This window comes from Myxocyprinus asiaticus, chromosome 19 (assembly GCF_019703515.2).
Source record: "Myxocyprinus asiaticus isolate MX2 ecotype Aquarium Trade chromosome 19, UBuf_Myxa_2, whole genome shotgun sequence".
NCBI lineage: Eukaryota > Metazoa > Chordata > Actinopteri > Cypriniformes > Catostomidae > Myxocyprinus > Myxocyprinus asiaticus.
In genome coordinates, this window is record NC_059362.1 from 7739098 (window position 1) to 7760000 (window position 20903).

General features: G+C 36.8%; 1 protein-coding gene across 1 annotated transcript; it reads right to left on the reverse strand.

Annotated features, from left to right (window-relative positions):
- Positions 1–222: 222 nt before the first annotated feature.
- LOC127410432 (SNW domain-containing protein 1-like) lies at positions 223–15281 on the reverse strand. The gene is made up of 14 exons (XM_051645695.1): positions 15135–15281; positions 14486–14639; positions 13815–13976; positions 13607–13702; positions 13189–13295; positions 9283–9387; positions 9115–9184; positions 8904–8969; positions 8662–8778; positions 5415–5556; positions 4228–4330; positions 3715–3832; positions 2724–2887; positions 223–648 (listed from the first exon to the last, which is right to left on the reverse strand). The coding sequence occupies exons 1-14, from the start codon at positions 15146–15148 to the stop codon at positions 456–458; spliced, it is 1611 nt and encodes a 536-aa protein (XP_051501655.1). The 5' UTR covers positions 15149–15281; the 3' UTR covers positions 223–455.
- Positions 15282–20903: the final 5622 nt, after the last annotated feature.

A 20903-nucleotide genomic window follows, 5' to 3' on the forward strand; every position in this document is an offset into this window, starting at 1 on the left:
TTGAACAAATGCAGTTGTTGAGCAGCTTTAATTCACTATAGAGTGTAGGCTAAAGTGAACAGCAGACTCAGCAGATGAAACCGCAGAGGACAAGACTGGCTTTATAAGATTAATGGAGATAAGTCATTTAAAATTAATTTCAATTTACACCAAAGTTGCTGAAACACTTTTCAGATTATTTTAGTCATTTCACACCCGACACAAACAATTTCTCACATCCAATGTAATCCACTATTATAAATTTATTAGGGTGACTGTGCAGCACAAGAGTTTTAGCTTGACAATTTGAGAGTTATCAAAGAAAACACAATTGAAGGAAAATGCTAAACATCTAGGCTTAAAAGGGTGAAAACAATAATTAAAATGATATACCAGATAAATTTTAGCATTCATTTTACAATAAACAAGGAAGGGGTGGGATTTGACCCTGCAACTGTGGATGCAGGAAGTGTTTCTCACTCCTTCCTGCGCTTCTTCTCGTGGTCGTAGTCCTTGGATCGCCCACTAGTGGACACCCTTTTGGAGCCTCCGTGTTGTTTGGCCTCCTCCAAGAACTTGTCCAACCCGAAAGGATCCTCCTCAAACTTTACAGGCCCATCCCGGCGGGGTCCGTGATCAGCACCTGAGAACTCCCGATCAGGAACAAACCTGGAGAGAGATGGGAAGTGTTCAGATGGTACTCAACAAGCAGGCCGCATCCAGCCCACAAACCATTTTTGTGGCCCACGTGATGTTTAAGTCACATAACATTATTAAATGTGCATGAATTTTGAGGTGTCACTTTTCTTGAGCATTTACTGTAATTTTCAGAATCTATAAATTGCTGGAACATTATAGAGGAAAAGCAAAAGGATGAAAAGAATGAATGAAACTACAAAGCCGCGAATATAAATCTGATTATAAGACACTTTATATAACATGAGTGTGGCTTCAGTCAGTGCGCACATTGATGGAAACAGTTTGTGGGCGCTCGCAGTCACTACCATGCGCTCTCTCCCACATGCTTGTCACAGTCACAGCGCGAATCAACGAGTGCTGGGTGACAAACTTGAGATGTGCTCGTCGCAAACAGTAATAGCAGGAAAAAAAAGATTTATAGTCATCCTCTCCCAAATCCTTAATTATTAGTTATTTGCATTACTAACCTAAAAACAACTCAGAAAATAGGGTAATCATAGATGGAAAGGATTTCTCATTGAAGCACATTTGGAGATATTGGATAAATCTTTCTCATTTTTAGGGTACTGTATCTCTGGAGTGTGAGTGTGTACTAGGTAGCCAATGTTTCATGACCATTTCTGACAGTGACAACAGAACAGATGTGAAATTGACATTTCACAAAATTAATATTTTAACTGTACATAGTCATTTTTAGAGTGGTGCATTCTGCTGCTGTATATGGCCTACTTGTAAAAGTGTGGAAAAAACAAACAAACAGGCCTATTTATGATTATGAAAATACAAGTGATGAAAAAAAAACTTTTAGTTTGGTTCTGTTCACCCCATCTCCCTCCAAATAGCCTTATTTTATTACACTAGATGGCAGGAAGTACTAGAAAAAAAATGCCACAAAATGCCGAACTGAAATGTAGGTGGCGCTATAAAGCATTTTAGCCCTCAAAAATGTGTTCGTCCATAGTCATGCAGTCTAATTTTCAGTTCTTGCTCCACCCCTATTTTTTTCAGCAAATATCTCAGCCTCTGAGTGGACTAGAAGCTCAATCTAGGTGTCATTAGAAAGCTGATATCCTTTCCTTTCCGATGATGTATAATATTTTATCATTAATAGTTGATAACTTAATTATTGACTTCATATCTGTGGCACTGCATATTTTGTTCTGGACATCTAAGATATAACATTGGATTATTCAAACAAGCAAACTCACAGACAAGTAAACAATGGCTCATTTATTAGAGACCTTCCTGTGGTAAAATCAGATCTAAAGTTTTTAGCTATTTGGGGCTTACAGCAGCAGTTATCGGTGCATAAATAAGACGTTTGTATTTGATGTCTTATAAATATCATATTTCACTTTGTGCTTCTTTTGAAAATCTTTTAAACTGTGGTATTAGTGCAACGAAATTAACTGTACAGACACGTTCCTGGGAATGAGAGCTTTCATTATGATTAATCTATTTAATGCAATTTTAAAGACTTTTATATTAATATTTCTACCACATAACCACTAAGTGGCACTTATTTGCGACAAGGATGTTAAGGCCTTATTTTATTTTAAGTAACAAATGCAGAAGCGATTGTTATCTCTGAAAGGTTCAGATTCTAAGCTTTCCAACAAGACCACATATGCCTGACTTATGTATACAGGGGCATTTTAAGCGTAAACTTTTTTTCACGATATAGCAACCCCATTTGGGCCTGCCAGCATGTCCACCGAGTTTTTTTTATGTTAAAAAAGGTGAATTATGTCATAGCTGTGTACTTAGGGGAAAGGGCAGTCTCATTCTCAAGAGCATTTGATTGGACAAAACTCTAGTGTGGTGCAAGATGAGTCATCAATATTTTTAGTTCCATGCTTTTCCGAAAGAGTCGCTAAAAGTTAATTTTGTCAACTTGTAACAGTATACTAGCACATAGATGGCTTCAAAGCTATGGATTAAAAGCCACAAAACGTAAATTGTTTTTATTTGATTAAAAAAAATTATTCTGGTATATGATTTAAATTGAAAACACATGCATATGTTCTGTTCAGGTGTCTTCATACCTGCTGGTTTGCATGAGTGTATCCAGGTCATCTCCGTATCTGTCCTTATCAGCATTCTTACTGGGCCTGTAAATATTCTGTGCCATGTCTCTACCGCCTCTAAAGGGCTGATCATATACATTATACGTCTCATCCTCTCCGCCAGCAAAACCACTGTCCATTCCCTGCAAAACACACAAAGACAATGAGCTTCACACATATAGGACGCACATATCAAACTTACAGAAGCATGCTTCTTACAGCAGGGTCCCCACACCTGTTGATCAATACATTTCCATGACTTTTCCAGCATTTCATTTTTACTATTTAAGGATTTTAAAAACAGATTATAGAGGTTGCACCCACTGAGCCATTTCCAGCTGATTAAATATTTTAGAGCGGAGCAACTAAAAATTAGATTCACTATGAAAATGAACATGACTTTCAGAGGCAGAGAAAGAAATTACTTTATGAAGAAAGATTATGATTTTTTCTCTTTAAAATAACATGTGCCAACGAATCAAGCACACCAGACCTTATTCACAGTGATGCTGGGTTTTTGATAGGAGTGAAAATGAAGGACAGACTTATAGTCTCTTCAAAGGCATGCACTGTATTAAGCTGTATAAAGCTCCTAGATTACATCTAATTTTCCACCACTCATGTTTTCTGGAGTTTGAGAATTTCCTGGAAAGATGTTTTTTTTTTTTTTTTTTTCAATGTTTTGTCAGTGGAACGGTTTGAACCATTTGAAGTCTATCCCTCACAGCCTCAATGTCATTACCATCAAAAATAAAAATGGTGCTACCGCGAATAAGGTTCATAAGACCAATAACATATTTTAAGAAAGTAGTCAACCATAATGGAGGAAAGTCACAGACAACCATAATTTATTTTGGGGTGAACTATCTCTTTCATTTAATCCACACAAAAAAGCAAAAATCATACGATAATTTTCAATTAAGTTTTAAATCTATTGGTCTTCTTACTGCAAAGTTTAAGGACTGGTTACCTTGCTCTGATTGAAGAGCCTCTGGTCATACTGAGCCTCACTAGAGGTGCGAGGGTTCGGCTGACCCAGAGCAATGGCCTCACTGATGTCTCTGTCCTGATCTCTCTGCAGCTTTGACCTGAAAGGACCAAAATCACTATGACATCAGCTAAATGCACATTAACACCTCATACTGACAGCCAGATGCATCACGCTTCATTACACTTGCCTGAAACATTGAGCTCAGGGTGGAGCTCAAAAATGAAATTTTGTGAAGAAAAAATAATAATAATTTAAAGGAAAACAAACTAAAAAAAGTATTTTAACAACTGCGGCAAATCAAGTCTGGATAAAGGACATGTAAAAAAAAAAAAAAAAAGTCCACTAAAAAGTACCTGATGTAAAAAAAAAAAAAAATCGACTTATTTGGAATCAGCAGAGAAAAACGAATGCTATGTCATGTATATTAAAGTGGAACTCTAACATAGAGGCCCATTAATGATTTAGGGGAAGGGTGTAAAAAAATAAATGTACCTCTTATCAGGGGCGGCTCTGGAGATGTTCCTGTCGTGCTGCCTCGCTTTCCTCCTATCATTACGGATCTCATCACGTTCCCCGACCTCTGTATCTTCGCCGCCTGGAAAAAAAGTCAATCACATGGTGGTCTCGCTAACAGCTGTGAAAGCACACTGCTGACCGGGCACATGGGTCACCCATAACCGGTGTTTGTGACTTAAGCCAAGCACACACTACAAGACTCAAGCTCATCACCTTTGAGGTTTGCATTGGTGAGAGATCTGTGAGAAGTACCAGATCACAGCAGATGCCAGTCGCAGATTTTCTACGTACTTGTGAGACATAATTTTTCAATTTCTGTGCAAGTCAGTGCAAATTCGACCACAAGCCCTTTCTCCATGTAGTTTGTCTCAAAGAATAAACTTGTGTTGCTATGTGCAAGAATTTGTGAGAGAATTCCTTAAACTGTAGCTTTAGTGACAATCATAGTCTGCGATCAGTTGTTTTAAAGGGATAGTTCACTCAAAAATGAAAATTCTCTCATCATTTACTCACCCTAATGTCATCCCAGATGATGACTTTTTAGATGAGGTGAGAAACTGATCAATATTTAAGTCCTTATTTACTATCAATCTCCACTTTCACATACGAGTCACCTGTTGCGCATGTTTAATTTCACGTTCACATCTGAAAGTGAACGTGGAGATTTATAGTAAAAAAAAAAAGAAAAAAAAAAAAGACATTTATATTGATCGGTTTCTTACTCACACCTATCATATTGCTTTTGAAGAAATGGATTTAACCACTGGAGTCTTGTGGATTACTTTTATGCTGCTTTTATTTGCTTTTTGGACCTTCAGATTTCTGTCCAGCATTCATTTGCATTGAATGGACCAACAGAGCGGGGATATTCTTAAAATCTTGGTTTGTGTTCTGCAGAAGAAAAAGTCATACACATCTAGGATGGCATGAGGGTGAGTAAATGAGAAAATTTTCATTTTTGGGTGAACTATCCCTTTAATGTGCGCATCAACACGACAGATAAGTGCAAGTCTTTTGGGTTTGTGCAGAGCAACAAGTGTATTGTAGTGTGGACTTGGCTTTAAGAAACCCATTAATTTTTACAATCAAGAGGACTTTAATTTTTTGATGAACTGTTCCTTTATATAATAAACATATGCGCTCATAACAGTATACAGTGGTACCTTTGTCACCATGGGCTTTGATACCAGCTCTCCTGTCTCTGGCCATCTTAGCCAACTCTCTCAACTTCTCCTCTTTCTTTTCCTTCTCTTTCTGGGCCATCTTCTTTTCCACTTGAGCTCTCATCTCCACAGCCTCTCTGGCCTGTACACATATCAAAATTAACATCAACACCAGCCAAACACACCTCTCAAAGCTTGTTCCACGTTACTGATACACTGTTAATATACATCTTAATTGCAGTCATGCATTAGTCAGCTTTTTACATAAAGGTAACTGATCTAGGATCTGTTCTATGTACAGTTGTGCTCAAAAGTTTGCATACCCTGGCAGAAATTGTGAAATTTTGCCATTGATTTTGAAAATATGACTGATCATGCAAAAAAAAAAACAAAACTGTCTTTTATTTAAGGATAGTGATCATATGAAGCCATTTATTATCACATAGTTGTTTGGCTCCTTTTTAAATCATAATGATAACAGAAATCACCCAAATGGCCTTGATCAAAAGTTTACATACCCTTGAATGTTTGGCCTTGTTACAGACACACAAGGTGACACACACAGGTTTAAATGGCAATTAAAGGTTAATTTCCCACACGTGGCTTTTCAAATTGCAATTAGTGTCTGTGTATAAATAGTCTACGAGTTTGTTAGCTCTCACGTGGATGCACTGAGCAGACTAGATACTGAGCCATGGGGAGCAGAAAAGAACTGTCAAAAGACCTGCGTAACAAGGTAATGGAACTTTATAAAGATGGAAAAGGATATAAAAAGATATCCAAAGCCTTGAAAATGCCAGTCAGTACTGTTCAATCACTTATTAAGAAGTGGAAAATTCGGGGATCTCTTGATACCAAGCCAAGGTCAGGCAGACCAAGAAAGATTTCAGCCACAACTGCCAGAAGAATTGTTCGGGATACAAAGAAAAACCCACAGGTAACCTCAGGAGAAATACAGGCTGCTCTGGAAAAAGACAGCGTGGTTGTTCCAAGGAGCACAATACGACAATACTTGAACAAAAATGAGCTGCATGGTCGAGTTGCCAGAAAGAAGCCTTTACTGCGCCAATGCCACAAAAAAGCCCGGTTACAATATGCCCGACAACACCTTGACACGCCTCACAGCTTCTGGCACACTGTAATTTGGAGTGACGAGACCAAAATAGAGCTTTATGGTCAAAACCATAAGTGCTATTTTTGGAGAGGGGTCAACATGTTTTGGAGAGGGGTCAATCATGTTATCAGAAAATACTGGCAGACAATTTGCATTCTTCTGCACGAAAGCTGTGCATGGGACGCTCTTGGACTTTCCAGCACGACAATGACCCTAAGCACAAGGCCAAGTTGACCCTCCAGTGGTTACAGCAGAAAAAGGTGAAGGTTCTGGAGTGGCCATCACAGTCTCCTGACCTTAATATCATCGAGCCACTCTGGGGAGATCTCAAACATGCGGTTCAAGCAAGACGACCAAAGACTTTGCATGACCTGGAGGCATTTTGCCAAGACGAATGGGCAGCTATACCACCTGCAAGAATTTGGGACCTCATAGACAACTATTACAAAAGACTGCACGCTGTAATTGATACTAAAGGGGGCAATACACAGTATTAAGAACTAAGGGTATGCAGACTTTTGAACAGGGGTCATTTAATTTTTTTCTTTGTTGCCATGTTTTGTTTTATGATTGTGCCATTCTGTTATTAACCTACAGTTGAATATGAATCCCATAAGAAATAAAAGAAATGTGTTTTGCCTGCTCACGTTTTCTTTAAAAATGGTACATATATTACCAATTCTCCAAGGGTATGCAAACTTTTGAGCACAACTGTATTAATTAGGGATCGGTCAGTATGGTTGACTAGTAAGTTTATCTAGGTATTATTCTGTACATCCATGTATTTTATGTGGTGCTTTAAAGGGGATGAAGATGCAACTTCTTGGAGGTTTCCAAAAGCTGTAACTGTCTTTAAATTCATCCTCATTAAAGCACCATCGCTAAAGTCCCCAACGCACTGTTGTATCTGCTTTAATACATTTCAAGACAATTACTATCCAAATATTTTAGAATTTCTGGTCTATGTACACATGCAGTCTTTGGCTGTTGCATCACATCAACACACTCTTTATAGTAACTTTAAAAAGTCTCGAGACTCTTGCATTGTTTCATTCTGTTGTATGCCATCAAGCTGCTTTTGATCACAAGAACAACTGTGTCCTTAAAAACTAATCACTAAACGGGTTTGATGAACATGACACTAATGCAGTGCAATCATACAGGGCTAGTCATTCAGACAATCCACAAACTAGTTAATTTAGAAAATGTTTTTTCTTTTTTTGCAAATCTCTAGAATTAATAAATGATTGAGTATTGTTTTAAAGTTCAGGAGAAGGCTGATCTTGATTCTATTCATTCATTGCATTGTATTGTATTCTAAATTAAGATTCTAGATTTCATTTTGGAAACCATTCAGACAAAATCCTTAGGATTTATTTAGTCTTAAGTCAACATGCTCAACATTCACAACTCATTTTCTGTAAAATGACATATTTTTAAAGGAACAAATATTCACAGAGAAAACAAGGGTGGGACTTAAAGGGGATTTTATCAATTGGTAATTGATCGGATGTTAAAAAGTGGGCGGTCTATATGAGAATAGAGCCAGACCTAAATGCAATTTTGCAGTGGAATGTGGAAGACTACTCCCCTCCTGAAAAATCACCGCCAGCCACAAATAAGGAGGCTTTTTAACTGGGACATGGGTGCTGTTGTTCACCCTCAAGAGTATCTCAATGCATCTCCCATGGTAACACTTCTTTTTAAAGACTATTGTTATTTTATTGTCATAACCTTTATTCTATTAATGTTAACGGGCATTACATTCTTGCATTAGCTATGGGCAAGATTTAAGAAAGTCTGCATTACCTACAAGACTAAAACAAGGCCTAAATAGCTGTTTAACTATAGGTTAACATTACTTCCAGCCAAAGCGATAACAGCCGAAAAAATGAAAAAAAGATGTTTCAGGAGGCATAGCAAATCTTACAATTTTTATGAAAGATTACGACAAAAAAATAAACATTTCTATGGAATAATGTGCACTGATGAATCATGAACAATAACACCAGGAATGGCATAAAGTAAAACTGGGTCAATTTCAATTTCATGCTGACTTTAAAAGTCATTAAACATCCAGCTTAGTAATGTGTGATTTAGAGTACTTGGAGATGCAGGAATAAGCAGTATAACCTTTCTGTCTGCGATGTACAGAGCCTCAGCTAGCTTCGCAAAGTTCTCATTAATGTGAACAGTCTGCAGGCCTCGTCCGTCAGCCGCCAAACGCTTGTCCAATGGGATGGTGTAACCCTGAGATGCAAAGATGAGAGGTGTGAGAATGCAGCATGGTTTTATTTCCTGCCAATATTTTAGACCAGTACAATAAACAGCTCAATAATTGTTGGATACTCTGTGGAGGGAGAGCATAGCGTTACCTTTGCGTTCTTCCAGTTGGAAATACAGGGAGGAATCTTCCACTCCTGCTGTTCTTTCACTGTCATCTGAAAATAGAGAAGATAAAAAAACAGAAGCTTTGAGGTTAGTTGAGATGCTCTCAGCATATGGTCTTCAGACAGATTTCAGTGGATTCTGAGAGTAAACAAAGAGAATGTTCAGATCGATAGTTGGCTGAAGTCAGACTCCTACCTTTCTGCTTGGGGAGTGCATAACAGGAGCAGGAGGCGACGGAGGTCCACGGGGGATCTTCTTATTGATTCTGTTGAAAAGAAAAACAAACAGTGAGAGTTCATGCCCTCTGTGATTTCCACTCCGATGTGGATGGTTATATTCCAAGCTAAGATTAAGACAACATACTTGAAGCGTGGGGGTTCCATGGGATCTTTCTGCATTTCCACCATACGTATGACCCTCTGTTTGGCTCCAGAGTTAAACGCAAGTCCTTGCTGGGAGGGTGTGTACCTTTATGAAATAGGACATTTTATGAGATTTATAAACAAAAAATGTGCGCAATGCAAGCAAAGAGAAGTTAAAATCCTTTTGTCTCCAACAGATGAAAGGAAGTCATTCACATTACAAATGAGATGAGGGTGAGTAACTAAATGGGTTTCCATTAGGGCTGGGCGATATGGGCAAAAAAATAAAATAAAATAATAATAATAATAATATTCATATAAATCGATATTTACCACAATATACATTTCATACCATTAATGGGGGCAGAATTGGATTCCACGTTTGTTAGAACTCAAGAATTAAACTAAACGAAACGCCCATTTTTAAATGTTACTCTTACATTTATAAACAAGCATTGTAAATGCCTTTTCATAATAATAGCCTAATAATTATTATTATTATTATTGTAGGCTACAAATACTCTTTAGTTAAATTATCATTTTATTATTTTTTTACTTACCAGATGAAGCTGAATTTGTAGGCTATATTAACTGTGGAATGTTAACTGTGGTTTCTCCTGGTATTTCTGATATTGATATCTGCTGAAACGGTATTTTCGAATAATGTATAATATTACTCTGGAGGCAGGAGGTGTCAAGCAAAATGTGAAATGTCAAGCATACAGTTTACAGTGAATATTAAATACAAATTCAAACATTAAAAACAATTAAAATAAATTGATATAGCCTACAAACAGGTGAAAGTCACGTAAGTCTATCCATTATTTAGTAAAATAACAATAATAATAATGTTAAATTGATATAGCGCCTTTCCAGAGCTCAAGAACACTTAACATTCTCAAATTTAGCAGTTTAAAGAAGAAAAGCATGTTTCAGTTTATTCGTTGCACATGAGCAGGAATATTCCGAATAGATGAATACTATGTGGAGCATTTAAAATTTTTTCAGAATAAAGTCTTAACCAAACATAATCTTCGCTGATGTGGATAGAAATGTGGTCCACCTTAAAAGACGGATAGACAAGCTCCGACGTGAAACCATCTCTTCAGGTCAGGTAATTAACATCACGCTCAGGTTTAGGCTATACAGTTGTGGCCAAAAATATTGGCACCCGTGGTAAATATGAGCAAAGGCGGCTGTGAAAAATATGTCTTTATTGTTTATCCTTTTGATCTTTCATTCAAAATATTCACAAAAATCTAAGCATTAATTGAAGTAAACTAATTTAAAGGGGGGGGGGATCTCATAATTAAATATTTTTCTCCAAAACACATTTGTCACAATTATTGGCAACCTTAGAAATTCTTGTGTGTAAAATATATCTGAAGTATATTCCCATTCATATTTTAAATTTTCTAGTACCCCTGGGTGACAAGGAACATGTGTTCAGCCATGACTTCCTGTTTCACATGGGTATAAATATGAGGTAACACACAGGCCTAATTCTCTTAGTCATCCATCACAATGGGTAAGACCAAAGAATAAAGTTATGATGTGCTGCAAAAGATCAAAAAATGGGAAGTGGCTATAAGAAAATAGCTAAAGCACTGAAAATACCAATTTCCACCATCAGGGTAATAATTAAGAAGTTCCAATCAACTGGAGATGTTACGAATCGGCCTGAAAGAGGACATGTGTCTATATAGTCTCCACGCATGGTGAGGAGGATGATTCGAGTGGCCAAAAATTCTCCAAGAATCACAGCTGGAGAATTGCAGGAATTAGTTGGGTCTTGGGGTCAGAAAGTCTCCAAAACTACAATTAGATATCACCTGCATCACCACAAGTTGTTTGGGAGGGTTTCAAGAAAAAAGCCTCTGCTCTCATCCAACAACAAACTCAAGAGTCTTCAGTTTGCCAGACACTACTGGAACTTCAAATGGGACCAGGTTCTATGGTCAGATAAAACAAAAACAGCACGTTTTGGCAGCAAGCACCAGAGATAAGTTTGGCTCACACAGAGAGGTAGCCATATGGAAAAGTACCTCATGCCCATGGTTAAATATGGTGGTGGATCTTTAATGTTGTGGGCTGTTTTTATGCCAGAGGTCCTGGACATCTTGTTTGGATACATGGCATCATGGACTCCATCAAATACCAACTGACAAAAAAAATCTAAACTGATTGCCTCTGCCAGAAAGCTTCCAGTGTGGACCTCTGAATTTGAAGGATCTGGAGAGATTCTGTATGGAGGAATGGTCTCAGATCACTTGCCATGTGTTCTCCAAGCTCATTAGGCATTATAGGAGAAGACTCAGAGCTGTTATCTTGGCAAAGGGAGGTTGCACAAAGTATTGAATACAAGGGTGCCAATAATTGTGCCACACATATATTTGACATAAGTATTTGTTTTTTGATAAAACTTGTGTTGTGTTTAGAATTGTTTGATATCTACCAGAGAATAGATTTTTGTGAATATTTTGAATTAAAGACCAAAAGGATAAACAATAAGGATATTTTTCACAGCCTTTTCTCATATTTACCAAGTGCCAATACTTTTGGCCACAACTGCACATGAATACATGGGAATCATTATGTGTGAATCGTGTGATACATTAACATAGACATTTCAAGAAGTGGAACGTGTATATGATGTTGAATCTTAATTATTGTTACACTTGACAAACTCCACACATGCACAAAATACAGAGATCGCAAACGGAGTCGAGATCGCGCCCATCCAATCTGAAATCACACTGTGTGCATTTTCATTCATAAAGATTACACTTTAGAAATATTGGCTGCACAGATTCATGAATTTGCTGTAAATTTGGATATGTTTATTTACAATGTCAATTATCCTTGTGCTTCTTGGATAATCAAATGAATTTTTTTTTCTATTATTCAGATGAATCCGTAATTCGTTTTGAAGTCATTATTTGTGCCTTTCTGAATAAGGTATTTGGCTTTAGGCACATCCCTACTGCTAATACTTCCTAAAATGCTGATTTCAATACTGTGATTCAGTTAGTTAGTTGTGTGTACAACTTTGTTGAACTACTTGCGTTTTTTTAGCGACACGTACCTGATCCGATCATCTAGAAGTCAAACATAGGCTAAATATCAAAAAGTACTCAAAAGTTTCATAGATATAGAAAAAAGTTAATTTTCAATAAATATCTATATTGTTTTATCGCCCAGCCCTAGTTTCAATCCACATATTTGTATGTTCATTTTGGGATATCACAAAAACTGCTGGATGGAAACACCAAGATGTGAATAAAATCTTCAAAGTGTGCAGAAACGTATACACTCACTTAAGGTGGATACATTTTTTATTCGATAAGAATAAACCATTATTGAATTTATTAGGAATACAAGATGCGCATAAAAAAAGTCATGTAACTGCACAACTCGTTCATAACTGGACTAACCAGCGGACCAATCATTGCATCTGAAATGTTGCTCTAGTCATCCTGCAATAACGGTGTCTAGAAAATCCAAACCCTGCATAAGAGTTTGCAGAACAAATAAGTTGAATGTAAACTTGAACTGTTCCGAAGAGCAGGTTTTTTGACACTTTTGAAAAATATAAGATATAAGGAAGGAGGAACACGCGCACACACATAGTGCTCCCAGAACTTTGTGACGCGCTGTCGTTCCCAGACATGAGATAAAGTTCTTTACAGTGTTTTGTCTATGTGCTCTAAACCACAAGTATTTTATTACATTAAGTCACAGTGGCTAATACATGGGTTGGAAACACACCTTTAGTCCCACATTGTTTTTGCGACATTATGGTTTTTCGCATAAATTACATTTGCAACTTGGATGGAAACATAGCTAATGATAGGGATGATATGTGAACTAACCCTTTAAGTGTATCATTCCGTAAAACTGCTCTTACCGAATGTATTGCGCTGGGGCCTGTTTGTCTGCAGCACGCACAGGCATGGCAGCCGCAATTTTCTGTGACACCTGTTTCTCCAGAGCTGCTCTGGTCTTTTCTGTAAGCTACATGAGGAGGAAACAGGAAATAGTGATTTCATGCAGACTAAACTGCATAAGAAATAAAAGCCATCTAGGTTAGAACTTATAGAATTTATAATTATTTAAAATAGTAATAGAATTTTCATTTACAGCAATGAGATTTGTTTACTGGTTAATTTGATTACAAAAGAGTACAAACACTTTTTATAAAATGTTAGTCTTACACCAGCCACCCAAAACAACAGGTATTTTTGTGTAATTGAGCTTAAACTCTTTTGAATATCTACATTTAAAATTGTTCTTAGTCAAACAATCAAAGCCATGTAATTTCTCACCTCTTGCACTGCCTCTTCATCTGGTCTCTGCAACCCAGGAGCATCCTCATTTAGCACTTCCTTAGGAAGCATGTCTGTGTATTTACTGAATATAACCTGTTAAAAAAAGACAGAGTAAGAACACATCCTCTCAGGACCCAAGCTGTGATCTACTGAAAATGTGAAAAATTCAACAGCACAATGATGAAGAAAATGCAAGATGAAGCACCTTGTCTTTGCTTTGACCTTGCCTGGCGATGGCATCATATTTGATCTTGCCCTCGGCATCCACCTGCACGGCCAGAGCATTGGAGGTCCTTTTCTTCCTACCCATTTCCAGAGGATACTGGGCCACATGGATCTCTGGAAAAGCGCCACCATCTCCAAAGTCCTTTAAAATGACATTTCAACGAATAATATATAAAACGGACAGTGACTGGTCCTGGATGCTAACTGGTCAATGGAACAATGCTCAAATACATAATATAGTAACAGCGATGATTGACAACATTGCATTGCTGTGCAGCACCTACTGTTTACATGTAAATTCTTAATTAATTTGCTTCCAATACAAGCATGTTTTAAAGAAAATTTCTGTCCTTAATGTTTAAATATGTCGAAAATCTTTAATAAAAGCAATAAAGCACCCGCGGCCATTATATATTGTGAATCCGCTGCGGATTGTGCCTAACAACATTTCTCATGTCATGTACCTCATCCCTTATAACTTTCTTCCATGCCTTACATCTCCTATTGCGTCCCATTAAAGAAAGAAAGGGGTACGGGAGAGTAGATAACAGAATTTTCATTTTTGGTTGAACGATCTCTTTAAAAATATTATGCTGCACTGATAGAGCAAGTTTCATAAGCAATAGTTCACTGAAGCTTTTGTTGTTGTACCTCTAGAGAGCGTGGCACCCATGAGTTCCTGAAGCCGTAGAGAGGAGGTTCCCTGCGGGTGGAGACCAGAGCAGTAGATTGGGACCTCTGAGCGCGGGACCTCTCCTCTGCCTCCAGCTGGTCCTGGGACAGCTGGGTGGGTGCTGGGAGAAAACTACAGGATGGGGGTGGGGGGTAAAAAATAAATAAAATAAAAAACACAATATCAGATCGAATTCAGATCGATTCGCTAAGGAATAATTTAGACCATAATTTGTGAACCAGTTGAAATTATTTATTGAAAAGCAAATAAAACGCATAGATTAATTTTCTCAAAAATCAGACATCACTATGTCTTGTGAGGAACAGGGTTGAGAAACACTGATTTAGTAAAACTGAATGTATGGAAAATGCATATTTATCGTGTATTTGGTGTTTATTTTGGCAAGTATTGTTATCTTCCGCTCATCCTTAGCATTAGCCGTTTAGCATCAAATGTGATACAAAGACAGGCCTCAACGCGTTTAACTTCACATCTTAGCTGCTAAAGAGCGCGTAATGTCGACACATATCAGAGGCTTACAAATATTTACACGGAAAGACCTTTAAATCGAGTTTAAACGCCAAATTGTAAGTTTAAAATCTTAAAATCCTTTTCAGCGCGACTCACCTCGTCAGCGACATCTTGACCAGTGCTGTGCGATGTGACGTCACGCTACTGAGGGAACTTCCCGCGATGTTTGGCAATGGTGAGAGTACTGCGCAGAAAAAAAGCTCGTTTGAGATACCAAACGCCTCGCCTTCAAAGTAGACAAGAGCAGGCTGGTGAAGTCTCTGGAGGAGTGAAATTAGTGCTGTCAAGTCAGACAGTTCTCATTTCTCGTAGTGGATCAGCAGCTACGAGATCAAAGGCAGATATCGCGGGATTCACGTAAAAGTTCTTTGTTGTTAATGAAGTGGATGCAATTTAAATTCTGTTGCTTTTAAATGAAAATAAATATGACGAACAAGACACTCAGTGTACCTGTTATTTAATTCCCCCCATAAGACGTGTCTTTCCATCCATTTTTTATTTAATAAAGACTTTTAGATATTTCAGAAATATGATACCAATCACATATATCATGCAGAGATTACACTGTCAGAGTGTTGGGGATATTTACATATAATGCTACATAAGAGCCTGGAGAGAACATACACTGGGGTCCATAAAACTGAGATCACAGTTTGATAATCTGGGCCCAGTTGTTCAAAACTTTTAATCTGGATCAGAACGATCCGGATTTGGAAATCCCATGTTTTGCTATCCAGGATCAGGTAATCCATTTTACTTACTTTTCAAAGCAACATTGGATCACCCTGATCCAAATGCAAACTTTTCAAGATTACCAAATCTGGATTACCAGTGCTCTACATGGGACTACATATCACAATGTAGGCTACTAGCTATGTACAGAACAATAGCCAATAGGTAGAATAGCCAGCATGGGGTCACTTTAAGTGTTTTTATTTGAAGAGACAAAAAACAGCACAATACAACAATTCAAACATCCCCTTCCATTTTCAATTTCTTTTAAACAGTCAGACCCCTCATCTGACCCACAACAAATAAATTATATATATATATATATACATTATTCACAAATACGTATATATTATTATTATATTATATTCTCTCTTAACAACTTCTATCAACCGACAGCCTGAATGTCAATACAGTACAATACAACCTACTGTACATTCTATATATATTATATATACTTTTTTTATTGAATAATGTGTATCTATATTGTGTGTATTGTATACTGTACAGTGTATGTTATTATTTGTATATTGTGTTGTGTGTAATTATGTGTATATTAGACTTTAAATTGTGTTGTAAATCTGAAGTTTATTGTAAATTGGTATATGTCTCATCACTGTCACGACTGCAATGTTGATCGGAACTGCACCCAAGAATTTCACACACCATTGCACTTGTGTACATGGCTGTGTGACAATAAAAGTGATTTGATTTTGATTTGAAATACACTGTGGATATTTTGAACACGTGTTTTAAATCATAAAAAGGCTAAATGTCCAGTAGTTAACAAACTAAAGAACGTTCCAGAGTTCTTCTTCATTTGTGGAGAGACCAGCTTTTTGAATCTCTGCTTTTAGGAAGCGGATATCAAGTCTGGCTTTGGTTTGCTGTAGTTGAGTAAGAGTGATTTGTTCCTCTGCCAGACGAATCTGAATCCCATGCAGAGCTTGCGAGTTTCCTCCAATAATGTCAAGATCCACATATGTGTAATCACCTCACCTAAAGGGTTTGTTGCCTGTTTGTTTGTTTGTTTGTTTGTTTGCTTCAGCATGGTCCTTTGTTGCCCTGAACTTCAGTTTCTTCCATCTAAATTTCACTTGCTCTGTGGTCCTCTTCTGGCCAGACCCCATGGCATTCACATTCTGGGTGATTTCAACCCAAATGTCTTTTTTCTTTTTGTTAGTCACTTCTCCACTCTTAGTAGAACTAAAAGTTCCTACTACTGAGGCATAATGGCTCCTAACACCAGCAGTATGTGGGTTTCTGCAACAGTGAAATTAGGTCCTTTTGAGTCCATGTTTCCACCTCTTTGGTGTAGTGAACATAGAGTTTATAGGCCTTGGGCACAGGGTTGGGGAGTAACGAAATACAAGTAACGGGAATACGTATTTAAAATACAAAATATAAGTAACTGTATTCCACTACAGTTACAATTTAAATCATTGGTATTTAGAATACAGTTACATTCTAAAAGTATTTTGATTACTGAAGAGATTACTTTGTATTTTATTGTCATTTTTTTTCATTTAATATTTAGTCCTTTCAGATGGAAACATTTATACATATACACTACCGGTAAAAGTTTTGAAACACTTGACTGAAATGTTTCTCATGATCTTAAAAATCTTTTGATCTGAAGGCGTATGCTTAAATGTTTGAAATTAGTTTTGTAGACAAAAATATAATTGTGCCACCATTTTAATTTATTTCATTATAAAACTAAAATGTAATTAAAAAAAAAAAGTTTTTGAAATTGATGACTTGGACCAAACAATAAAGAAAAGCAGCCAATAAGTGCCCAACATAGATGGGAACTCCTTCAATACTGTTTAAAAAGCATCCCAGGGTGATACCTCAAGAAGTTGTTTGAGAAAATGTCAAGAGTACATTTCTGAAAAGTCTAGGCAAAAGGTGACTACTCTGAAGATGCTAAAATATAACACAATTTTAATTTATTTTGGATTTTGTGTAGTCACAACATAATTCCCATAGTTCCATTTATTTTATTCCATAGTTTTGATGACTTTACTATTATTCTAAAATGTGAAAAAAATTATAATAAAAGAACGAGTAAGTGTTTCAAAACTTTTGACCGGTAGTGTAAATGATGCAATCCAAAGTGCATTTGAACAGTGGTGAAACACTTTCTTATGATGTGTTACATTCATACGAGCAGACAGAGAAGTAAGTTTGAAGTAAGTTTGGAGCGGAAGAAATAGAAATAAACCTTGTGTAAATTGTCAGCTTTACGCTAAGCTAAAATGCTATTTCTAGCCATTTTACATGCACGTTACCAGGCACGATCATAATTTCTTTTTTCTAGTAAGACCTTTGATATTAGGACAAAAATCGTATTCTTGATAATAATTTGAAGACCCAGAACAACCTCCGGTGTTCTCTCAGAACGAGGGACTGACTGGATGTGCAGTCTGGTTCATCTCTGATGATTGTGTCATTGTAATTATTATGCAGTGATAAATGACAGTTAAAATTCAATATATTATTTTTGTTTGATATTGACAGCTGGGATTATTTTATGGGGACAAAATCTTTTTTTTTTTTTTTTTACTTTACTGTACTGAAAGGCTTAATAGGTAGCCTAATGTCTACTTTATCTATTTTATCACTGTAACAGTTAAACAAATCAAGTGCAATATATATATATATATATAATGTATACACACACACACACACACATGTACTACATGATACAAATGTTGTATTATTTGACCAATTTTAAAGTTTTATTACATTTTGTTCCTGAAATCCACCCTGAATCCACCTTTTTGATGGGATCAAGATAATCCTGATTTTTTGGATCAAAGGTATCCCAATCCTACTAAAAAGTTTTGAACAACACATCCTGAAGGTTTGATCCAGATCAAAACCAAGACTGGACTACATGATCTAATCCGATTTCAGAATCTTTTTTTTCTTTTGAACAACCCATTTTCAAGATTTGATCCAATCTGATTGCCGAAATCCGATCAGATTACTTCTGAAAAAAATGGGCCCTGGGACCTAATTTAAACCTGGAAATAATCAAGAAGTTTTGTTATTTAAAAAATCTTGATAACAATGCAAAGCTGTTTAGTAAAATAAATAAAGCAATATTTATGATAATGCACAATTTCTTGGTCAGCAACAAAAATAAGCAAATTTTTCCATGATATTTTTAGTTTTCTCAACATTTACTTTTTAAATTTACAATTTGTTTTTTTTTTTTACTGTGTAGCAGCAGTTTCACATAGCACATAGCACCAATGTGTATTGGTTTCAGTCCTTAATTAAAGGTGCACTCAGTATTTTTTTCCATTAAATAAAATAAGTAGGAAATCATGACCACTCATTAAAAGTCATATTGGAAACCTTATAAAAGCTGTTTTATTCTCCATGGAGAGGGTCCGCACATGGGGGCTGCCTTGTTGGAATCACATGTCCAGCCGAATACTACTCGGTTAATCTCAGTAACCCTCCTGTTATTTGACACTTTCACTCATTGATTAAAGTAATCATGGCTGACTGTGATTACTCGATTTCTACAATGGCATGTTGTATTGTCCCAAGCCCTTGATCTTTATTGAAGTTTCACACAAGTTTTACTTCACAAATAAAATATGTTTTATGATTTGTCTATGTTTGCCCAGTAGTCCGAATGTCTGTAATAAAAAGCAATGTGCGCTGACTGTGGTAGATTACCGCTTACGTGTTCATTCAAGTGCACTGCAGAAATGACCGTCAATTGGGTTTTAAAGCACTTGCATCTATAGCCAGTGGCATCTGCAGCTGTACGATGAGTGTTCTGACTGACCTGAGCAACATTAGCCCCTTGCACACATGCAACCAGGTAAATTACAGGAAAATTGTTGTGTTGCCTTTACTGGTAAATGTACCACATGTGCTATTCACACATGTAACAACTTTCCGTTTTCTTTTTCTTTTCGTTTTGCTAGCACCATTCACACATCAGCACCAAATGCCGGTAAACTCTGTGACGTCGTTTGCCGGAAATGACATCTACACTGCTGTGCCGGAAATGTAAGTTTCCTGTTTGAAAACATGGCAGGGTATTATTTTGTACCTGAACATTTGCGTTTGGTAATGTTGGTGATGTTTTGAATTTTTTGGCAAATGTTTACATTTATTTTTTATTATGCAGTGAATCAGAAGGGAGATGTTGCCCTTCTTATAGGACTGTAATATTGGTGCTGATGTTGCGCCTATCGCAGGTTGCCACCGGTTCCAACCCTAAATCAAATCATCATGGCCCTGTTCAAGCTGGCAACCTGCACCAAGTAGTGGGGGAAACTTTCGGTCTTAGTATAAGGGCCATCCATCGATGTGTATATGCTGTGTGTACAGCTATTAAAGAAACACTGATGCGGTGTAATATCAGGGTTTACATATATGATACATTCCTGATATTCAATAGGCTATTTTGAACAATCATCTAATCTAAAGCATCGCCATCACAACTACATTATGTACCGCATATTTGTCCACCGACTTTTAACAAGCAACTGAACTTGATTGTCATCTAAAATTAATTTTAGAGTCATAATGCAATTTAAATTTTCTGAAGAAGCTCAGCAAATGCGATCCGAGGTAAAGAGGGTTAGATTTAAAATACATGTTGATGTGCATGATACAAGATATTTGTGTTGGCACTCCTGGAAGTGTCATGTATGCAGCATCGAATCTATATGCCGTTAAGATCAATCCATAATCACGTACAATAAATTTGCTTTAAGGATGTATACCTTGTCGTCATGATTAACACAGGCTAATGATTGGGGTAAATTCTGTCATGTGACACTACATTTTTGCGTTAATGGCAATTTTTTAGATAAAAAGTTTTTAGCAACATTTGAAGTATCGACATAGAGTTTAAGCGCTAGAGTTAAACGGAAAAATAATATGTCGACACTTGTGAAATTTTAGTGATAATTTGTGTTTCCATTAGCTTTATTTTGATGCGCTAAAAATGTTTTCGCAAAAAATCCTTGGATGGAAATGTAGTTATTGAATGATTTGTCTGACACTGCCAGCCAGGAGGAGATAGGGAGCTCAAGAGGTATGACATTACCCATGACAGATCAGTAAATGAGAAGCTGATTGATTTATGCAGTTATATTT